The sequence below is a fragment of the Anastrepha obliqua genome, chromosome 3, assembly GCF_027943255.1.
Source record: "Anastrepha obliqua isolate idAnaObli1 chromosome 3, idAnaObli1_1.0, whole genome shotgun sequence".
Classification (NCBI taxonomy): domain Eukaryota; kingdom Metazoa; phylum Arthropoda; class Insecta; order Diptera; family Tephritidae; genus Anastrepha; species Anastrepha obliqua.
In genome coordinates, this window is record NC_072894.1 from 8,341,598 (window position 1) to 8,365,051 (window position 23,454).

At 41.4% G+C, this 23,454-nt stretch overlaps 1 protein-coding gene across 1 annotated transcript; it reads right to left on the reverse strand.

Annotated features, from left to right (window-relative positions):
• Positions 1 to 733: 733 nt before the first annotated feature.
• LOC129240586 (uncharacterized) lies at positions 734 to 2,530 on the reverse strand. Its single transcript, XM_054876488.1, has one exon. It carries the CDS (start codon positions 2,528 to 2,530, stop codon positions 734 to 736), a length of 1,797 nt encoding a protein of 598 aa, XP_054732463.1.
• Between the last annotated feature and the right edge of the window lie 20,924 nt (positions 2,531 to 23,454).

The window sequence follows — 23,454 nt, forward strand, 5'->3', positions numbered from 1 at the left end:
TAGGATTAACCGAAAGACCATGCAATTCGCACCAATACTCAATCTTATTTAGAGCTGCCTGCATATTATTGCATATAGCTTCAAGTGATCGTCCTGAGATTAATACGCACACATCGTCTGTGTAAGCTTGGATGTGTCCAATTTCCTGCAGATCATTAAGAAGAGAGTCCACCACAAAGCACCAAAGTAGGGGAGAGAGTACACCGCCTTATGGCACCCTTTCTTAACCTCAACCCTGACTCCTTCATCGCTTTCTCTATCTATGGTAAGCAGTATTTTGGATACCATAGAGGGAGTCCATCTGACAACCGTTGTGCCTGTCCTGATATGGAAATAATGTGGAAACTATTACTCGCAAAAGGGCTGGGCACGTTGGCTGTGGTCCTCTTGGACTCTTAAGGGTCCTCATAACAACCTTATATCCCATTCCCCAGGAGTCGAGTCTGTCTCTACTATATCCTATTTCTTTCTTTATGTCAATGAGCTATTTAACCTAAGTGTTTTAGGACTTACCGTGCTCAGTGCTTCTTGGCTCGCCTTTTTCAAAACACAATTTCAATTTCAACAACAACAAATTTTATTAAACAACATTCATGTGCTATTTATATAATATATTTATATGACCAAAAATTTTAAGTATTTGTGAGTGATTTTTTACTAACAACACATAGAAATTTTGCTTGATTTAATTTTGTATCAGTATTCAGAAATTTCTTTCATTGTTCTTTTTTCTTCAATTGTTTCGCTTTCGAATCACTGCCGTCCAATGCCCAATGGCTAACTCACATGCGAACGTAACAGCAGCCAGCAACCAAGCGAAACCTATCAGTGGCCACATAAATGACATATAATCCATATCCAGCGGCCGTTCCAGCGGTTGACTTATAGAGCGGCCATCAAACTTCTTAAGTCTTATGAGTTCCATATAAGCTGCATCGATCCAATAACTGCGCAAACCATGGTCCTGGATCCTCAGAAGAAACAAATTCAGTGCATCTTTAAAAACTGAGTTCGATTGCAGTGGAAAACAGTCAAAAATCGGCCTTCTCAAGCACAACTCGGTGTAATAGAAAATGGGCCACTTCAACCTCTTCATTTTCAGAGCGATACATTGCCACAAAAATGATCGTATAAAATAGGCATATTTGGTATTGAGATTTTGAACGTGGTTGCGAACATCTAGAAAGGTCTTGGAAAGTACCAGCGATTTTTCCATATTTTTGCACGACTCATCACACCACGATAAAACATCCGTGTAAAAATCAGCAGGAGTCATAACCTTCTGGCCAATATTCTCAAAATCATTCCAACTGCTTAAGCTAGGAACTCTGGCTGGTTTAGTTAAAAAACTATTTAAATTCGCCAAGAAATTAGTCACAACGCATGAGGACCAAAGCATTGTCAGAAAGACCAAAATTCGAAAAGTAACCAAAGGACGCAAATTAGCCGCCTGCTTCACATCAACAGTCCTTGCGCGTATTTTTTGCAAACGTTGACTCAAGTAGAATAAAACCATCATGGCACAGTGGCCCAGCACACTCAGCGCAATATCAGTAGCACTAAAGTAGACTTCGATAAAACTTGAAAAGGAGTGGTACCACATAATTGGCGCCATAACGCAAAGTTCTCCGATATAGTAAGGATAGGATACTTCTTCGAATTGCGCCTCGCTTTCCAAATACCTGCGTGTAGCCGGTATATCCAAACTATTGTTGCGTAAAAGACTGAGTAATTCTCCTGGGAGACGAAATTCATGCATCCGCACAGGCAGCGGAAACAACAGCGTAGCGTTTATGCTTTCTGCAAATATGGTCAGAAGCTTTTGCACAAAACCGCCAACCTGCACACGACCATTCTGCTCGAACGCAAACGTATTCGGGAATATCAGATCGGGTAGAGTGCGTAGACTATATCCAAGTAGGTTTCGCATGCGATCGGGAAATATTCGCGTACTGTTTTTGTTAAATGTTTTTTGCTCCAGTTGAAAGGCGGGGAAGATGCTGTAGCTGTGAAAGGATTGCGTTGTCGGAAAATCACCAAAAATAGCCAAAACATTAATCATCTTTTTCGCTTCACAATTATGAAAGAGGTTTAGTAAGAACTCTTTGGTCATTGCAGCCGTTTCTAGTGTAGCGCAAATGAAAATTATACGCCTCTGTCGCATGAGATGCAGGCTGTCGGCCAGCGCTTGCAAATCCGTTTCGGTGTTCTCGATCTGCGCGATGACGAGCACGTCGTTGTTAAACACATTTGCGATTTTGTATGTTGAATTCGAATTTTGCAATAAGATGGGCTTTTGTAAATCCTCGATGACGATTTTGAGCAGTGTCGCTAGAATTTCACTTCTTTCAATAACTCCGAAAATAAGGCAGTTCTCGAACTTTTCTTCGTCGTGCACTTTCAATAGAAAATCTTTGTAGAATTGCACTTGGCTGTGCGCACTATTTTCGGTAGCAAATGCCGTTTGCGCTGTCCTTAGACAAAATAAAGCAGCACAAATAATTAAAATCGATTTTAGCCCAAGCGTCATTTTGCTCGCTTGTTGTGGTTCCGGCTACGGAATACCTACTGATTATATGACGAAGCGCACTTTGGTTCCAAGGACGCGCTACTATTAAATGAATTTATTTATATTTTAATTCGACATTAACCTTTCACCTGCTGGCTGCAATTTTCCAATACGATAAGAAATTTTAATGTTGCTCACCACAAAACTATAATTACGATTTAGATTTAAAAAAATCCATGTTGTGCTTAGCTCGAGTTTGCAAAGGGTCTCTCAATGTAGTCTGTGGCTTTCAGTTGTGTTATATTTTTACACCCATTCTTTCTAGGGATTTGGAATCTAGCTAGTTTACTAGGAATTTATAACTTTATTCCCATAATAATATTTGGAAGAGAATCGAGGCCCAAAGTGGCTAGCATAAGTGGTTGGATAAACTATTTTTACTTAGGTGTAGCAAAATTAATCACTCTATCGAAGGTTTTTTAATTGTTGCAAAAAGCACAATGTTGACTTTTGGGAAGCAGACATCTGTAGTATACAAAGAGATAAAAAATGAAGCGCGCAACTGTCGAAACAAAGATTTCGACCATTCGAAATAACTTCTTTTTTTTTTTGGCGGTGAGGTTGGGTTAAAAATGCCTTCGCACCATATAGTACCCATCGTTACTACGTATGTGGTGATTCCACTAAAAATATCCCTCCTCCTCTCTTGGAATTTTCCCTCCACCCCGGGACTGCTTCCGCATTGCTTCGAGGTAGAGGACCAAGACGGTGTCCTAAGAAGGACACTTACTTACTCACCCTGCGTCCAGGGTCGCCAGTTTTGAAAAACGTATACTCAATGCTCTTCAACATAAGTTTCCATTTCACGCTTCTTTTTTCTGATAATATACTGCACAAAATTTGCGACGGATTTCCATTTTTCTTCGCTTATCGCCATTTTCTCGATCACTTCTTCAGGTATAAATACACCAATAGCTCGTTGCAGACCTGTTCTCTCTATGTCCCACCTCTCGCCTTTAAAGAAGGTGTGCTCCGCATCATCATACTGAGTGTCTCCATATATGCAGTTTGGTAGGCTCACTTTCCCGTTCGCCACAAGTACTTGTGAAAGGACCCATGTTCGGACAAAAACTGTATGATGTAATAGTTATCCCCACCGTGCTTTCTTTCTATCCACTTTTTTAGATCGGGCATTAGTCTCGCTGTCCATCTACCGTACCGTTCAGAGTTCCATCTTGCCTGCCAAAGTGTGAGCGTTTGAATTCTAATATCGGAGAAACGAGGTATTGGGATTTCTGTGATTTTTGCCTCCCATCTCCGTTTGCACTCTTGTGTTATAATATCTACAGGGATGGTTCCGCTGATAACTAACACCGTTGCTTCAGATACTGTTCAGTATGAAGAAGCCACTCTGAGAGCGCAGATGAGTTGCAAAGATTGCAGAGTTTTCCGCCGGCATTGCACCCTTAGCGAATCTGCCATATTTCGCATCTGTATAAGAGAATTGAGTCCGTTGTGTCCATTAAAAGCTTTCGCTTGTTCTGCGATGGTCCTCCAAGGTTTGCCATGAGCTTACTTAACATGCCGCTTACTTTGACAGCTCTTGTGGCAGCATGGTTTATGTGCGCCCAATAAGTTAGCCTTATGTCTAATTGCATTCCTAGGTATTTAACCATTCTTTTTGTCGATAAAGTGGCATCGAGTACTTGAATAACTACTTCTAATGAGATACGACTGTTCGTTAGAAGAATTAGCTCTTTTTTCTCTGTGGCCAGGTTTAATCCATGGTCCTCTGGCCATATCTGAACTCGGATCATCACCTGATTTAACTTCCCTTTGGCTTCGTCAGTGTTTCGAGCGATTATTACAGTTGCGATGTCGTATGCATATCCCACTAAATGCACATCTTCAGGCATCTCAATTCGAAGGATTTTATAGTAGCATATATTCCAAAGTTCAGGTCGGAGTATTGATCCTTGGGCCGCACCTTTATTTGTTTAGTCTTACATCCTTCTCTCGTTTCGTATAGGAGCATGCGATTGCTTACATAGCTACAAATAATCTTCAGTAGATTATTCGGGATTTTGAATTTTACCTTTAGGGCTTCAACTACGTCTTCCCAACTTAGGCTGTTGAAAGCATTTCTAATATCCGGAGTGGCTAGTATTACTAAGCTTTTGGTGTATCGATTACCTGCCTGGGCATGTTCTACGCTATCTATTACATCTTGGATAGCTCCTAAGGTAGATCTGGCACTTCTAAAACCATGCTGCCTGTCAGACAGGCCGCCACTGTTCTCTATGGCTTCGCTAAGCCTACGCTCTATTAATTTCTCAAATACTACTGTGGGCAAAAAGTAAGGTGAATTTGGTTGTAAAATGAAAAATCTTTATTTATTCTTGTAAATCAATTTCATCTCCTTCAAAATAATTCCCTCTCGATGAAATACACTTATGCCAACGATTTTTCCAATCCCCGAAACATGCCAAATAGTCCATTTCCGGTACAGCCATCAGCACCTTCTTCGATTCAGCTTTTATCTCCTCAATCGACTCGAAACGCACATAATGCTCAAATAATATTCCTTATTAACAGTTTGGCCAGGTGAAAGGAATTCATAGTGCACCACACCACGAAAATCGAAAAAAACTGTCGTCATGACCTTTATTTTTGAACGACTTTGACCTGCTCTTTTCGGTCTGGCCTAGCCTTTAGCACGATATTCGCTTGATTGGTCGGTTGTTTCAGGGTCGTAAGCATAAATCCAAGTCTCATTTCAAGTTATGATGCATTTCAGCTTGTCCTGATAGTCTGAAAGCATTGTTTCACATACATCAAAGCGACGACTTTTTTCCAAGAAATTGAGAGTTTTCGGTACCAAACGAGATTTGACTTTTCGTAGGCCCAAATGGTCTTTCAAAATGGTTTTCACAGATCCTTCTGATATTCCGATCGTATCAGTAAGGTCTTTAACAGTCAACCGACGATTTTTGAGCACTAACTCCTTCACTTTATTGACGTGTTGGTCATCTGTTGACGTCGATGGTCGTCCGGAGCGCTCCAAGTCATCAACCCGTTCTCGACTCTCTTTGAAGTCTTTGTAGCACTTATAAACATTTTTCTGCGACATGGTCGAATCACCAAATACCTTCTGCATGCTAAACGTTTCCGCAGCCGAAATTTCATTCCGCAAACAAAATTTGATGGCACTTCTCTGCTCAATCAAATCAGATATTGTAAAAATCGAAAAATGCACTCTTGATCGTTTGGTAAACACAAGCGTAAATATATTACTGATAATGACATTCACATGAAAGTTGGCCCAGATGTTATTAACAGTGCTGCCAGCTCATGTAAAAAATAACTAGAGCGAAATTTTAATCCCGCGAAGTTTGACAAATAAATTCACTTTACTTTTTGCCCACAGTAGTATGTCGATTTGAAAGCAATTTCATAGCGTTCAAAATGGTGCTTGTCTATTGGTAAACAAATTGACCAGTTGATTTTTGCAAGCCGCTTTTGAGAACAATTTTGTACCAGCAAAAAAATTTTACAAGTGCTTGAAGGGGTGTTACTTGTTCTGGTACCAGTTCTGGAATGAATCACCGTATAGGATAAAAATAAAATAAATAATTGGCGCTTACTCTTCTGTTAGGTGTTTTGGCCGAGCTCCTCCTCCTACTTGAGGTGTGCGTCTTGATGTTGTTCCACAAATGGAGGGACCTACAGTTTCAAGCCGACTCCGAACGGCAGATATTTTTATGAGGAGCTTTTTCATGGCAGAAATACACACAGAGGTTTGCCATTGCCTGCCGAGGGGCGACCGCTATTAGAAAAATGTTTTTATTAATTTTGCTTTCACCGAGATTCGAACCAACGACCTCTCTGTGAATTCCGAATGGTAATGACGCACCAACCCATTCGGCTACGACGGCCGCCACCGTATAGGATACAATAGAGAAAACTGATCGAAACTTTTTGCTTCGCCCAATATTTCCGAGGTTGTATACTTTGTGGGCGATATACATTTTTTTTTAATAAATAATCAATATTTTGTGTTTTATAAACGAATTGTCAGTACTTATTTAACAGACTGTTGGCATGTATGTACATATGGCTGTATGTATAATATTTCAACCAGTAGATATACCAACAAGAGTTTTTCAACAACATTCACTTTTAAGCCACTTCAAGCGCTTTCCTAACAATCAGCTAATGATTGCATTTCAATGCAACCGATTTTTCCCCCCATAATTCTTTGTGTATTGTTAAGCAACAGATTTTCTGGCAGACTTCCTGTCGTACACTCAAATATTCATACATACTTGATATACATACATGCACATATACATACGCATAATGTCATGGTAAATCAATTATTTTAGCCCAAGCAGGTTTAAGTTAAGAAGTTGAGGCGCATCTGCTGGCATTAGCCACGAAGCTTGAATGCCAAGAAGCATTAAAAGCCCACACACACACATACTCGTATCATATGCACATACAGTTATGTCCAGGTGGTAGTCATACAAATACATTTTCGCAAATTTTATGATTGCATAAAACGGAAAGAAGTCGTTGGCGCCTTTTACCGGTGATGAGCAATTTATAATGGATTAAAATGTACTGTTACATAAACGTCATGTGGAATAAATTGTCGGCAGGTACAAACAACTTTATCACGTCGAAAAGGAGATGGGCAAAAAGTTGAAACTCCACAAACCTCTGTGTGCTGCCACTCGTGGCTCGTTGGGCATGGGGGTTCAGGAGATTGGCATTAGCACATCATATGCACGCACTTATACATGCGCACATACGCTCGAAATAATTTACAAACCTAAGTCGACATCGACAAATGGTGTGTACATGCGGTGTACAATACGAGGGTCGTATGAAAGGTACGTGCAAAAATAGAAACTAAAGGGTTTTCCAATGAGAGGTGTTATTTTGAATAGCCCGCTATTTCGGTAGATGTCCTTTTGAAGCTGTCATTTTTTTGATATTTAACAAGTACTGGGTTGCCCATATTCGACCGACCCATCTGGCAATCCTGTATCTTTTGACAAAGACGTCAGATCGCTTAATGACATACCGCGTTGGAAACGTCAGTCCAAGCAGATTTTGACCATAGAACAGTACACGCCACGCGAGGGCTCCAAAATTGTTGAAATTTAAATTCAACAAAAGAAGTCAATTGTGAAAACTCAACGTGCGTATAAAAAATTAAATAATGTGAAAAGTGCGCCTTCTAAGAACACCATTAAATGTTTGTACGAACTGGTTCGACTGGTGATGCTCTTTCTAATCCAAAGAGGCCAAATCAAAACCAACCAAGGCGATCGGATGAGAATATTCCTCTTGTACGGGCCAGTGTTGAAACGTCGCCAAGGACAAATCGCCAAAATCGCCGTTCTCAGCAGTTGGGCATTGCTCGGACCACTTTACAAAGAATTATCCACATTGATTTGCATTTATTTCCGTATAAGATTCAATTGACGCAAAGATTGTTGCCTGCGGACAAGCCTCGTCGATTGGAATGAGCCCAAAGAGTCATCGAAATCTGCCCAGTCCGTCGAATATGGGCAACCCTGTAAAAACTACGCCATTAATAGAAATGGCGCAATATGGAAATTAGTGAAAAACTTCGAGCTGTTGCGACAAATTAGTGATATGAAGAATACCTCGTCGCTCAAGAACAGCCGAAAATATTGCTGTTGTAGCCGAAAGTGTTGAAGGAAACCCAGGTTTGTCCATTCCTCGACGTTCTTTGGAATTCCAATGGCATTCCCCAAACGTCATTACGTCGCATTTTGCATAAAGATTTGAGTCTTAAAGCGTATAAAGTCCAGTTAACACAAAAACTCAAGCCGGCCGATCATCAACAACTTCGTTTCTTTGCTGAGTGGGTCGGTGAAATGCATGAAAATGATCCGGAATTTCATCGAAAAATCATCTCGAGTGATGAGGCCCACTTCCACCTCGGTGGCTTCGTTAACAAGCAAAATTGTCGGATCTGGGGCTCAGAAGGTCCAAGAGTTATTGTTAAAAAGCCGCTCTATCTTCAACGTGGGACTGTTTGGTGCAGTTTATGGTCCAGCGGAGTCATTGGACCTTACTTTTTAGAAAATTAAGCTGGAGCAACAGTTACGGTGAATGGATTGCGCTATCGAGAGTTGATTAACGATTTTTTATGGCTGGAATTGGATGGTATTGATCTGGACAACGTTTATTTTCAACAAGACGGCCACACTTAAGTAACGTAACGTGCCACATGAGTAACGAAACCATTGATCTTTTATCAAAATAACACCTCTTATTGGAAAACCCGTCACTTAATTGGGCAGTTTGGAGTAAACCTCTTTTATTTTTCAACATGGTCTGCTTTTAGGCTGTAGAGTTTGATAGAATCTCACTTAAGCCTAATTATAGATAAAAATCGTACCTTTGCGGCGCAACATGGCGATACAGAAGGGAAATCTGCTACATCTATCCCCTACATAACCTCATTTACATGGCAGCGGGTTCACTGCACAAACAGGAAATTACTTTAGCTGCTTTTCTTGATACTGAAGCAGCCTTTAACAATGTCAAAGCGAAAGCAATCACTACAACATTCACTGATCTTAGGATAGAACCGGGCTTGGTCGGCTTCATTGGCAAAATGCTAAGTAGCAGAGTCATTGGAGCGAATCTTGGACAATCGGCGCTCAGGAGATTGGTGAGTGGAAGTACACAGCAATGCGGAGTCCTCTCACCGTTTTTATGGAGCGCAGTTGTGAATAAATTTCTGTTAATACTATTATAGAATCCGTGGGTTGTAAGGTGATATCATAAGCCGATGATGTTGTTACTAAGGTTTCTAGTAAATTTGTGTCTACATTAAGAGACCTAATACAAAATGCTCTAGATATACTTTCTAGGTGGGCAGAAAAGTGTGGCCTAGGAGTGAACCCAGGCAAAACACAACTCATATTCTTCACTAGGAAACATAGAGCAGTTAAGTCCAATTATGCTTAAGAAGGAAGCTCTTCTGATTTCGGGATTTCGGAAGAAACCAATTAGTTGGAAGTCAAACATCTTAGAAAGAGTTAGGAAAGCGAGCCTAGCTGTGTATGCCTGTAAGAGAGTTTTAGGTAAGAGCTGGGGAATAAAACCTAAGGTTGCTCATTGGCTTTATACAGCAGTGGCGAGGCCCATTCTTCTCTATGGAAATGTGGTCTGGTGGTGTGCTATGCCGAAAAGTAAGGTTCAAAGATCAGCGGAATTAGCCATGTGTGGCGACATGAAAACCACGCCACCCATGGCTTTGGACATCATATTAAATCTGCCACTTCTGGATCACTTCTGCACATACCCAGCGGCCGGTTCTGCTTTAAAGCTCAGAGCGAGCTCCCAATGGACTCTTACATGGATATACCCAGTGACTGTGATTATCACTCTCCCATTCTCTGCTTCGAAATGAATTTCCTAAAGAAAATCTCTTTTACCATAGACTGGAATGGCTTGAAGAAGATCCATCAGAGTTATAATGCGAATAGTTTTTTATTAGTGAACCTTTTAAGCTACCGGACCACTGTAATGTTTTTCGAGCGGAAAAAAACGGTATTCATGGTTAGAGATAAACAGAATATCATCAAAAGATATCTGCATCCTATCAGGCAGCTGAGCTGCCTTACGAGCTCGGGATGCATTCCAAATAACGCCAAGGAGTGCCTTACATTGTCACCTATTCTGTAAATCACAGATGAGTTAGTGCCAATATCTGTAAAATTCCAGCCAAGGTTAAATTTACGTCTGACCAAGAGTACTATAAAACTGAATAGACTTCAAATCAGGACCTTAGTAGGGGCACTCACAGGACATTGTCTCATAAGAAATCACGCAAGGAGATTAGGCGTTTACATGTATGATTTCTGTCGCAGCTGTAAGAATGAGGAGGAGTTGGAAACGATTCAACACCTTTTTTACACATGCCCGGCTCTAGCCAAAAGCAGGAAAGGATATTTAAGATCGTACTTCTTAATTCACATAGATGATCGACACACTTTAGGTATCAACAACCTTCGATAGTTCAATCTGGAAAGGGAAATGTAGGCTCACATCGGACCCATTTTGTGGTCTAAGTGGCTTCGTTGTTCCTATGTGATGCGACTGCCAAGCCTACCGACCTACCTCTTTTTAGGTTCGCGCACTTCGTCCAACGCTGTTTTGGTTTGTTCAGACCTTGCGAAGGATTTGTCCAAGTCTGTAAAATAGCCATTAGTTCTTTGGTCTAAAGAGTGCTGGTTGATTTAAGTGATCATTCACCTAATCCAATTAGCGCTTCCGCACCATTTTGTTGCTACATCCTTGCTTCCAACAAGTCGTACGGTTAGTCATGAAGACTTTATCCAGTCTGTGCGATTGACAAACCTTATAAGGTGGTTATCGTCTATACGGTTTACGTCGAAAACCGACTTGCGAAGGATCAACATCTTCACCTCCTCTTCGGACAGGACGTTCACAGAGGAATTACAAGATAGTGTCATTTTTCTCGGGTTGATTGCAACTATGATATGATAGTATAAATTGGGTAGCCTACAAGCTTCCTCTATTGCCAATACTTCCGCTACACTACAAGTATGAGGAAGACGTGCAGATTTTTGAATTCTAAGTCTATGAGAATAAATACCTACACCAACTCTACAGTCCATTTTTGATACATCTGTGTGAACTGCGTTGGCGCGTGACTACCATTCGGAAGACATAGGTTCGAATCTCCGTGAAACACCAAAATTAACAAATGAAACAAACCTCCGAATGCATTTCTGCCATAAAAAAGCTCCGCAAAAAAATATCTGCCATTCGGAATCGGCTTAAAAGTCCCTCTATTTGTGAAACAACATCAAGACGCACGCAACAAATAGGAAGAGGAGCTCGGCCAAACTGTGGTGTCGAAGCAGTTAAGTAAAAATCCCATACTCCATTCCTTCCGAGATGAAAAGGGAGTGGCAAAACTCCTATTGAATGCCACCGTGGGACATTGTAATAGGTCCGCCTTGAGGTGTACTGTGCTTGTCGCAATAGTATACTGACACGACCAACCTATACAACAGTCATGTGAAAGCAGGGTCGTTGATGGAAGCCGATGATTCCACCACGTCAACCGTGTGTGTCAGTGTTTTCGCTCAGCTCTCATTGAGTCCTCTTGTGGCTCACCTGTTCGTATTTGTCTAAGACCTCTTACTCTTATAAGCTTAATATTAAAATATTCAGTTGAGACGCAAAGGACTCCCCTTTAAATGGTGCGTACCAATTTTGAGCGCACTATCAGAGCTACTTGGTTATCTACGCCCAGTCTTATCTCGAGAATGTGTGGTTGGCAAAAGATCTCCTGGCAGTGCCTGATGGAACATGTTTCGCAAAAAATTATATTAGGTGCGCAACTAAGTTATCGTTTTTTTTTTTGATAAAAATACAACTTTATTCTGAGAAAATGGGTGCAAGTGAATCATTCAAAGTATTGCCCATCGCTGGCTACTACTTTTTCCCATCTTTCTGGTAGATCTTGTATACCGTCGCGGTAAAACTGTTCATCTTTTCAGGCTATCCACGGATCAAGCCATTTTTTGATGTTTTCATAAGAATGGAACTGCTGGTCAGCTAGACCATGTTCCATCGATCGGAACAGACGATAATCGGACGGCGAAATATCTGGATAATATGGCGGGTGGGGTAGGATTTTCCATTTCAGTGTTTCAAGCTAGGTTTTAACGGGTTTGGCAACGTGAGGCCGCCGAACGCTGTCATGCTGTAAAAACATTTTTTCATGCCACTCCACGTATTACGGCCGCTTCTCGCGCAGTGCTCGGCTCAATAGCATCAATTGATGTCGATACCGATCCCCAGTGATGGTTTCGCTTAGTTTTAACAGTTCATAATAAATAACACCAAATACATAGCATAACTTTCGCAGCGTGAATATTCGGCCGAGGCGACGACGTAGAAGCATGACCGGGCAGTCCCCATGACTTTCTTTTCTTTGGATTGCTGTAATGAATCTATTTTTCATCCCCGTCCCGATGCGATGAAGAAAACCCTTCCTTTTTTGCCGCTGGAGCAGTTGTTCACAGGCGAAAAAACGATATTCAACATCCCTTGGTTTTAACTCATAAGGAACACAAGTCCCCTGTTTTTAAATCATTCCCAAAGCATGCAATCGCTTGGAAATGGATTGGCGGGTAACTTCTAATACTGAAGCATGCTCTTCTTGCGTTTGACACGGATCCGCATTGATCAATGCCTCGAATTCAGCGTCTTCCAAAGTATTTGGCCTTCCTTCCCGCGGACGGTCGTCAATATTAAAATCGCCGTCTTTGAAGCAACGGGACCAATCTCGGCACGTTGTTTCACGTAAAGCAGTATCTCCATAAACTTTTTGTAGCTCTTGATCCGCTTCAGCCGCCGTTTTTTTCGAATGAAAGAGGAAAATCAATACTTCCCGCAAATGACGATTATTCGACAAAAAATCAAAATTTTCACTAAGAATCACTAATGTGAAAAGTGCGCCTTCTAAGAACACCATTAAACGTTTGAACGAAAGGTTTTCGACTGGTGATGCTTTTTCTAATCCAAAGAGGCCAAATCAAAACCGACCAAGGCGTCGCCAAGGACATGCCAAAATCGCCGTCCTCAGCAGTTGGGCATTGCTCGGACCATTTTACAACGAATTATTCGCATTGATTTGCATTTATTCCCGTATAAGATTCAATTGACGCAAAGATTTTTGCCTGCGGACAAGCCTCGTCTAGTGGAATGGGCCCAAAGAGTCAGCGAAATCCGTCGTGTCCGTCTTAGTTGCGCACCTAATATCGGCAATATTTGTCTACAACGCAAGAATTCCCGTGACTTAAAAATTGCCGAAATATTTGCGTGCATATATCCACAGTTAAATATTTAGCCCAGTTTTCCTCCAAGCTGAGTTCTATCATGGGAATTCATTCCATGCAGAATTGAGTTCCATGTAGAATACCAGGCGACTGCTATTAGAAAAACTTTGTTGTTTGCAATTAAGGCTTCATGTTCGCAGTGGGCATAGACATACATAAACCCACTCGGCTACCGGGAACACAAATTGTATAAATACCTACCACGCGCAATAAAAATTATACAAAATTCCATATTTGTTATTGTAAGATGTATCATTCCCACATAAATGATGTGCTGAAGATTTGTTACCTCAAAGCTTATTTTATGCGATCTTAATGCCTGACTACACATAATGCGAATGCACCTCCCTTCTAATGCTTTGTGGCACACACAACAAATAATTTTTGTAACTTTGTAAACATACGAGTACATACATATACCATAGGTATGTTCACATATTCGTTTATAGCCATAAATAGGTATATTTATTGCACGCTAGGGTGCCTCATTAGCACTCGAACTTCTTTACATACTTCCTCCTGTAGACAAGCAGCGAAATTACTGCTACAAACCAGAATTTATATGTAATTATTTTCCTGCTAAAGACTGCTAATGAGTGCAGGAGCTCTTTCAATGAGCTAACTCAAAGGCATGCTTCTGTTTTTAGTAGGAGAAAAACATCAAAAGCCTATGGCCATTGTGGCCATAAGTGTGGGGCTTTAAACCGAACTAAAGCTTCCTCTTCTCCGAACGGTTGGTCCTTCCGGAACCCCGCTGTTCGGTAATACGTCGCTAGACCGTTCTGGAGTATGTTAACTCAAATCGTCAGTCTATGCTCGTTGTCAGTGCTTGTAACTGTCCGGTGTTCAAGCTGCGACGGTTTCAGCAGCCTTCTGCGCCAGTTGCTGTTGTCTGAGGTCTGCTTTTCGGGCTTATTTTTCCTCACGCTGCAGCTACGTTAAAAGCCCGCCATTTTTCTGTCTTATTGCACATTTCCGCTCTGAAGCTCTTTTCTGGGAGTTCACCGAAGGCCTTAAAGAGTCTTTCGTTGTAAAAACGTGGGTAAATAAATAGGACGTTCCTTGCACTTTCTAGCTCGTCAGGACAGTCAGGACAAAAAGGTCGTTTTCCAAATGAAAGCGATACAAATATGCCCCTCAGCAATTGTGTTACATGAAGGTCCTCCTCTCCCTGCTTTCTACCAAGCCATTTCGCAATGTCCGGTATTAGACTATAGGTCCCTTTAGCGCCCCTTTGTTGAATACTCCTAGTGCTGTTGTCATTCTCTTATGGTACGCTGCCACTCTTCTTTTTTAAAGCTGCAGGACGTCTTCTTCCCTGTTGGCTGGTACAATCTCTTCAGCTCCTTGATGAGCAGATCAACCGAGATTTTTCTCGATATTACGGCTATGGCATCATCGGAAATCGCGCGGTAACTGTTCGCGACTCTTAACGCGCTAAGTCTGAGTGTCGCTTTTATTTCCCACTCAAAAACATGCTCGAAAAGTGTGATGGGTGCCCACTGCGCTGCTAATAAGATATCCAGAAAGGTAACCAGGCCGCAATTAGTATACTTTGCCCATAACGTGAAAGTTCCTCTATCTGAATGTAAGCTCCGGCTTAGATCCTCTTCTTCTTCTTGATTGGCGCGATTAGCACTTAAACGATTTTGACCGAGTTTAACAAAGCACGCCAGTTGTTTCTTTCTCGTGCTTACAAGCATCAGTTGGGCACACCAAGTGAAGCCAAGTCCATCTCCAGCTGATCTCTCCAACGTAGCTGATATTTCCTCTGCTACCACCAGCTGCTAACGCATCGAATACTTTCAGAGCAAGAACGTTCGCATCCATTCGGACGACATGACATAGCCAACGAAGCCGCTTGCTCTTTATTCGCAGCACTATTTCTATGCCATTGTAAAGCTCATACAGCTCATTGTTCCATCGCCTGCGATACTCGCCGTTACTAGAGTGCAAAGGCCCAAAAATCTTGCACAGAAACTTTCTCTGAAACATTCTAAGGAACGCATCAGCGGATATTGTCATCGTCCAAGCTTTTGCGCCATACAATTGGACGGGTATGATGAGAACCCTGTAGAATGTTAGTTTTGTTCGTCGCCAGAGGACTTTACTACTCAATTGCCTACTAAGTCCAAAGTAGCACTTGATGACAAAAGTAGAATCTCTCTGGATTACAAAGCCGATATTATTGGCGGTGTTAACGCTGGTTCCTAAATAAACGAAGTCTTTTACAACCTCGAAGTCATAACTGCCAACAGTGACGTGGGCGCCGCTAGCGAGTGCCCCGACTGTTTGTTTGATGAAAGGAGGTACTTCATTTTGTCTTCGTTTAACACCAGACCCATCAGCTTCGCCTCTTTATCCAGTTTGGAGAAGGCAAAACTTACAGCGCGATTGTTAAGGCCGATGATGTAAATATCACTTTGCGCTCTGATAAAAAGTTCTGCCCGAGCGATTAAGTTCTGTGACTCACACGATCTTTTACAACATCAGGTTAAAGAATTCACCCTGTCTAAAACCGCGTTTGGTGTGAAACGGCTCGAAGAGGTTCTTCTCGTATTAGTTTTGCGGAGATACCAAATTCAGACATCACGGCATATAGGTAACTCCTTTTCGTGCGGTCGAATGCAGCTTCGAAGTCGACAAAGAGATGGTGTGTGTCGATTCTCCTTTCAAGGGCATTTGGTCGGTTGTGAACTTTCCAGGTTTAAAGCCACACTGATAAGGCGCAGTCAGTTAGTTGATGGTGGTGGGCTTCAGCCTTTTACACAATATGCTCGCTACAACCTTGTACGCGATATTTCGAAGACTAATCCCCCGGTAATTGTAAGTGCAGATTTCAGAATCACCATTCTTGTGGATTGGGTAGAGCACACCGAAATTCCAATCGACAGGCATGCTTTCCTCCGACCATATTTTGCATAGAAGTTGATACATGCACCTTACCAGCTTCTTGTAGCCATGCCTGAATAGCTCAGCTGGCAGTACGTCGGCTCCTCGCGCTTAGATCGACTTTAACTAATCAAGGAAATAACAGATGGGCCAGATTTAGGCGAAATAAGATTAGAACTTCTTGACACTTCCTTTATCATCTCTGGTTGCTGTCTGACGGTGACTCACGGCAAGCGAATGGTCTTCCCCAGAAACGACTTTTGTCGCAATGTTAGAACAGGAGATGGAAGGAGTTAAATAAAAAATATCTATGCGACAACTCCATTTTAGGAAGAATCTCTTTGAATGCCTTGTCGGCTTGTAAGGAGACATTCGGAATCTATTAAACTTAGTCCCTATACCACATAGGAAATTAAAGGGAGGCAACAACAATTAGAGAACACTTATGTCACATTACAATGTGTCGTTTAGCCTAAATATGCCTTCCTTCATACCATGTAGACCCACAAGCTAACCTTATCATTCCCCTAGCTCCTGTTGGGCGAAAGTTTCGACAAAATTAGCGAACTTCTGACCAAAGCTCGCTATTCTACAAGTAAGTCAGTACTTACAACTTGCAACGTTTTGAGCCACCCTAATCTACTTGAGCAATGGTTTCAGCGGTTCACATTTGTCACCAGTAAATTTGTCCGTCATAGCAACCTGATGACACTGTCGTCAGCGTCTGCACAAGCCTGATTACCTCGCCTCTGTTTGTATTGCGGTTGCTGCTCCTGTTGTTCCGACTTATGTTGCTTGCTGATTGTGTATCCCACATGAAGTTGGACGATTACAGTGATGTGAGTGTAAATTTCTTTGGCATCGCAGTTGCCGTAAAAATCTGTGAGTATTAGTTTGAAATGAAAACAAAGAAATGAGGGAGAGTGAGGAGGAGATTAAAAGCGAGGTAGAAACACGTATAAATTTTAATGCTTTACCTTATAATGAAAAGTTTGTTTGTTCGCATTCCTGTCGATTATACCCATACATATGCATGTGTATGCACGGGTTATGCAGCTGAAGGTATGCTTTTAAAACTTTTTGTAAAAAAATTTCTTCACAACTTTTGCAATGCGGAGTGCTTTGATGTACGCACTTACTTGTTGACTAGAAATGGCGTAAGAAAAGTAAAATAAAAAAGCTGAGACTGGAGAAACGTCTTGATTTATGCACATAATTAAATTAATATATTTCTTTGCCAAGTTGTATTTCTTTAAAGGTAATTATAAATTAAAATTCGGTGCGCATTTAACTCCAACGACTTCAAGTTATGTAACTTGCACTGACTTCAACGTTCCACTTCTGATATCGTATGCACCACCTTGAGAACAAAGTTTCCGGTATATACACAGAAAAGTCAAAATACAGGTTTATGGTATTCCTCAAAATCTATTTTATCGCCTACCCATCAACGGCAACGCTTTTATGCCAGCGTTTGATCCAGCGCTCGAAACATTTCTGAAACTCTATTTTCGGTATAGCCATCAGAGCCGTCTTCGATTTTTCTATTACTTCCTGTGGGCTGTTAAAACGCGTTCTCATTTCGGGTTTTTGACTCGATCAAATCGGAATGCGATGACTGTTCATTTTTCAAAAATTCACGGAAAATCATGGAGCTGTGCGACAGAGCGTTATCATGGTGCAAAATGCACGAGTTCTCTTCTCTCAAACCCTATCTTTTTTTTTGCGAACTGCCTCGCGTAAACGCCTCGTTAAATATATAATATATCTGGCACTTACACCCTTTCTGGGTGTTTGGCCGAGCTCCTCCTCCTATTTGTGGTGTGCGTCTTGATTTTGTTCCACAAATGGCGGGACCTACAGTTTTAAACCGACGGCAAAAGGCACATATGTTTTTATGAGGTGCTTTTTCATGGCGGAAATCACTCGGAGGATTGCCATTGCTTGCCGAGGGGCAAGCGCTACTAGAAAAAACGTTTTCTGCATTTTGGTGTTTCACGGAGATTCAAATCTACGTTCTCCGAACTCCGAATGGTAGTCACGCGTCAACCCATTCGGTTGCAGCGGCCGCCAAATAATAGTCTTTATTAACTGCCAGACCTTCTGGCAAAAATTAGTGGCCGTTGTAATCCAAAAAAAAGTGAGCGTCGCTTTCTTGTTTGACTGAAAACGGCTTTTTTGGTCATGATTCATCCGAAGCCCTCCACTCACTCGCCTGATGCCTAGATTGCGTATTGTACTCATAACCCCACGGCTCGTCTTCAGTAATAATGCATTTGATGAATGTTGGGTCGGACTCAGCCTTGGAAATCATGTCGTTGGCGATGTCTACGCGGTCGTTTTTTCCGGTCTTTTGCGACTAATTTTGTGCAAACCCAAATCATTAATTACATGTCCTGAACGGATCCAAAAGCAATGTTCAAGTTCTCTGCCAGCCAGCCCTCTGATGGTTAATTTGCATCTTGATGCTTCTTGTGCTTGATCAACTCTTTATTCACTTTATTGGAATTTTCAGCAGTTTTCGATGTCGACAGCTGTTCACTAAGCTCGTCATCCTCGATGGATCACGATCTCTTCTGAAGCGTTCATGCCACTCGTAACCGACTGTTTTCTTGAGAGCATCATTAGAGAAACTGTTTAGCTATTCAACATTTTTAAAGTTTTCGGACCATGGAATCCATTTTAAACGCCAAATTGAATACAAGTTTATTGCTGCGAATTCAAATGCAGAGGTAGATTTACTCAAGACGGGCATAACTTTTACAAATGTCAAGCAATGGCGATAATATTTTGTTAAGAACGTTAATCACAAATGTGGCAACCTGCCAAAAAAAAAATCAGAGCTCAGATCAGGTGACATAGAGCGTCACAGCTCTATTTTGTCTAAGTAACAAATGCCTGTGGCCAATAAGCGTTTGGAATTTGATTAGCAGATTATATGGATTTGACATATTTGATCTGGAAGTTAGAGTTGGAAATTATTAAAAATGCTCTAGAATTTTCGAAAATTGAATTATTAGCCGAAAAGTTGGAGCTGCTTAGAAGCCGTTTCTTTGACTCTATGAGACTAGTTTTTGTAATGCCCCCCTTAAGAATAAGAGCTACGTCAACCATCCAGAAACAAAGCAAATGTTGAAGCATGAAATCGCGCTTGCCATTGGTGAGGTGAATGTCGAAACTTGCGAAAATGTGTGGAAAAATTTGGTTGATAGACGGAACTATATAAAGCCTACCGTGGGAGTCAGCTGAATGGTAAAGTTAGGTTTGGTTAGATTAAGATGTAGTGGTTGCCCAATATGGGACACATTCGACCACTTGCCGAATTTGTTCTAATCGCCCAATACCAGTGTGAACTTTTCACAAATTTTAGAAGATCTCTGATCTTCTCAGTGTTGAGATCTTCTGAATTATGAAAAAAATTATCTACCTAATAGGACTATGTTTAAGTTCGTGCGGTTTTTTTTCGAAATTTGAAGCTTTATTGACGTAAAATGGTTACAAATTTAATATTCAAAGTATTGTCAATCGCTTACTACTACTTTTTCCCATCTTTCTGGCAATTCACGGATTCCCTTTGTGAAAAATTCGGTCGGTTTTGCCGCAATCCACGAATCGATCCATTTTTTGACTTCATCGTAATTACGGAAGTGCTGGTCAGCCAGGCCATGTTGCATCGATCGGAAGAGATAGTAATCGGATGGCGCAAGGTCTGGACTATACGGCGGGTGGGGTAGGACATCCCATTTGAGCGTTTCTAAGTATGTTTTGACCACTTGTGCAACATGTGGCCGAGCATTGTCATGTTGCAAAATAACTTTGTCGTGTCTATCGGCGTATTGCGGCCGTTTTTCTCGCAGTGCTCGGCTCAAACGCATCAATTGTCGTCGGTAGACATCCCCCGTAATCGTTTCATTCGGTTTCAGTAGCTCATAATACACAACACCCAGCTGGTCCCACCAGATACACAGCATAACCTTCAGGCCATGAATATTCTGCGCCGACGTCGATGTTGAAGCATGGCCAGGGTATCCATACGTTGCCCGACGTTTTGGATTGTCGTAATGGACCCACTTTTCATCGCCAGTCACAATTCGATGCAAAAAACCCTTTCTTTTGTGCCGTTGAAGCAGTTGTTCGCATGCCATAAAACGGCGTTCAACGTCTCTTGGCTTCAATTCATACGGCACCCAATGGCCTACCTTTCGGATCATTCCCATGGCTTTTAAACGTTTGGAAATGGTTGATTGATCAACTCCCAAAGTTTTTGCAACCTCTTCTTGCGTTTGAGCCGGATCTTGATCGAACAATTCCTCCAATTCGGTATCCATGAACTTTGGCGGCGCACCCTCGCGTTCTTCGTCTTCCAAGCCAAAATCACCACTTTTAAAGCGTGCAAACCACTTCTGGCACGTTCGCTCAGCTAGAGCATGCTCACCATAAACTTCCACCAAGATACGATGACTTTCGGCTGCTTTTTTCTTCATATTAAAATAATGCAGAAGAATTCCCCGCAAAAACACATTATTTGGCACGAAATTCGACATTTTCAAGTGTGGTAAAAATATTGTTGTTTACGCTTCAAATAAAAAACTTATACTGACGTTTGTGCCTTACGACAGTAGCTCTCCAATGAATGTTTGGAAATGTGGATCGATGGAATAATAATCAAGTTACGCCATCTGTTGTAAAACCGCACGAACTTAAACATAGTCCTATTAAAACGGTGAATCTTCGCCTCGATGGAGCAGAACAGTGACGCAGAAGGTACAAAATAGGAGTTTTGCATTAGTAGTTCTAGTGTTTCTTCACCATTAGCTGTGCAATTGCTATACTTTTTTGTAAGAAAGCTAGAGCTGTTAGGACTCATTGACAATACTTTACAAAAGGCAAGTTATACGAAACGGCTGGGCAAGAGCCAAAGAACTGCACTTTCATGCTTCACCAGCGCTTTAGGGACCACCCCTACTAAAGCGCTCGAGGTACTAGTCAACTTTCCTGCTCTAAATCTGCTAGGAAAACACGTGGCCACAACTTCAGTGCTTCAATTTTACAATATAGCGTTATGGAGGACCCGGCGGTTCGGCCACGCTTCTATACTACATACTATGAATAGTTATAACCATGAAATCGGCTACTCTTTCTCGAAACCCACCTTCGACAGACTCTTCAGGGCTACCATCCCATCAAGAAAAGCGTGGCAGACTCAAAGGTCATGGAAAAGAGGAGAAAATAATTTCTACACGGACTGATCCAAGCTAGAAAATAAAGTAGGCTATGGAATTTTTTGAAAAGAATTATGATTAGAATTATCTATCCGACTTCCGGACTAATGTAGTGTCCGCCCACACACCGCAACAAAAACTACGACAAACATCTTCTCGGACAGACAGGCGGCCATCAAACCAATGGAGGTAGTAATACTAAGATCAAAGATTGCTCAGGAATGCCTGGCAGCTCCTAATGATATTAGCACCGTATTAAAGGTCAACTTTATATGGGTTCTGGGACAGAAAATCTCAAAGCCGATGAGCTAACCAGAAAAGTTACTAATCTTTCTCTGCTTGAAAACAGAGGCAACATAGCAGTCCCTATGGCAACTTGCAAATTAAGGTTAAAAACTAATTTTCTTCAGGAGGCCAATAGGTACTTATTGTACAATCAGGTTAATTTGGTCGCAAATAGATAAGAGAAGATCAGGAGAGTTGCTTAAACTATCAAGAGAGAACATCTCGAATTTCGTGGCTTGTGCCAACGGTCATTGGCTGTTAGGTAGGCACTCCTCTAGGCTAGGAATATTTGCGCATGAATACTGAAAAAGTTGTAGAGACGAGGAAGAGGAAGAAACAGTAGAACACTGCCTTTTTAATTGTCCAGCCTAGTCCAGATAGGAGTAGAGCAAGGTTATTAGGAAAATACCATTTCGAATATCTAACGGAACTATCCGGTGTTGGGACAAAACCTATCCTACGCTTCATAAGAGCGTCTAACTGGTACAATGAAAAGTAACAGTAAGGTTGTCGTGTTATTACACAGTAGTACCACAACGGACCTACATGGTCTAGGTGTGTTTGGCTGCTCTAAGCCGACTGCCACGAAAACTTAACCTAACCTATGTTGGCCTACGAAATGCTTTCCATCTTTTGATAAAAGCCTCTCTTAGGCGATCTTTTACTTAAATTTGCCTTGGCAGTCGTTATATTCGTCCAAAGAGTTGGAGCTCTTTGCTTTGTTTCCCGCATTCGCTTCTCTAGTTAGCTATATCAGTGAACTACTCTGGGGGTTTCAGTTTCCTCTTTTTCGCTCTTAAACGGCAAACTGCTTTTGCCAGGCCGTGGAGTCAGCTGCTCAACGATTGAATAGAGCCGAAGCTCTAAATTAATGCGTCCTTTACTTACAGCCGCATTTAATTACCACCCTTACCTTTAATTTTCTTCAAACGTTTCCTCTTTAAGTTATATTAGAATATAGAATTAAGTTCACTGAGTTCAATCTCGTATTAAATACTTTAGTTCGTACTGACTACGGAATGACCTTTTTGGCAATGTTTTGCCCCCGACTTGTGAGCTATTTAATTCATTACCTTTTTCTGTCGTCTGTGGCAGCAAGTTTGTGCATGGGGTGCATTTGAAGGCTTAGGTAAAAGCGTTTTTAATGGCTTCTTATTTATATGTGGATACATGCATGCAAATTAATTATTTCTTGTTTGCTTATCCTCTGAGCCATTGGGCAAGACATAAGCAATTTAGTCATTTTCTAGAAAGCCTTTTTAGGTCTCCCTCGCTTTGTTCTTCGGGCCGTACAAATTACACAGAATTTTAATGGCAAGTAGGCCATTACAATAAAATGCTTATTTTTTTATTATTATTATTTTTTTTTATTATTATTGTTTTTTGTTTTTGTTTTTTATTTTTTTTGTTTTTAATTTTCGCAACATGTCATTCCTGGGGCTTATTTGTCTGATAAGTACATACTTAGGTACTTGGATACTTAGCAGCGAATGTTAGCGAATATTTTTTGCATCCACTGGACCGGCGTCATCAATCAGTTATTTGATAGATTAGATTATTGGCTTTTGTGCGGGTCATTTGGCGTAATCGTCATTTGGATTTTTATTGGATTTCTAGGTAA

Bases quoted from the DNA above. Each gene is read 5' to 3' on its own strand.
- LOC129240586 (XM_054876488.1), bottom strand. From the start codon at position 2,530: ATGACGCTTGGGCTAAAATCGATTTTAATTATTTGTGCTGCTTTATTT.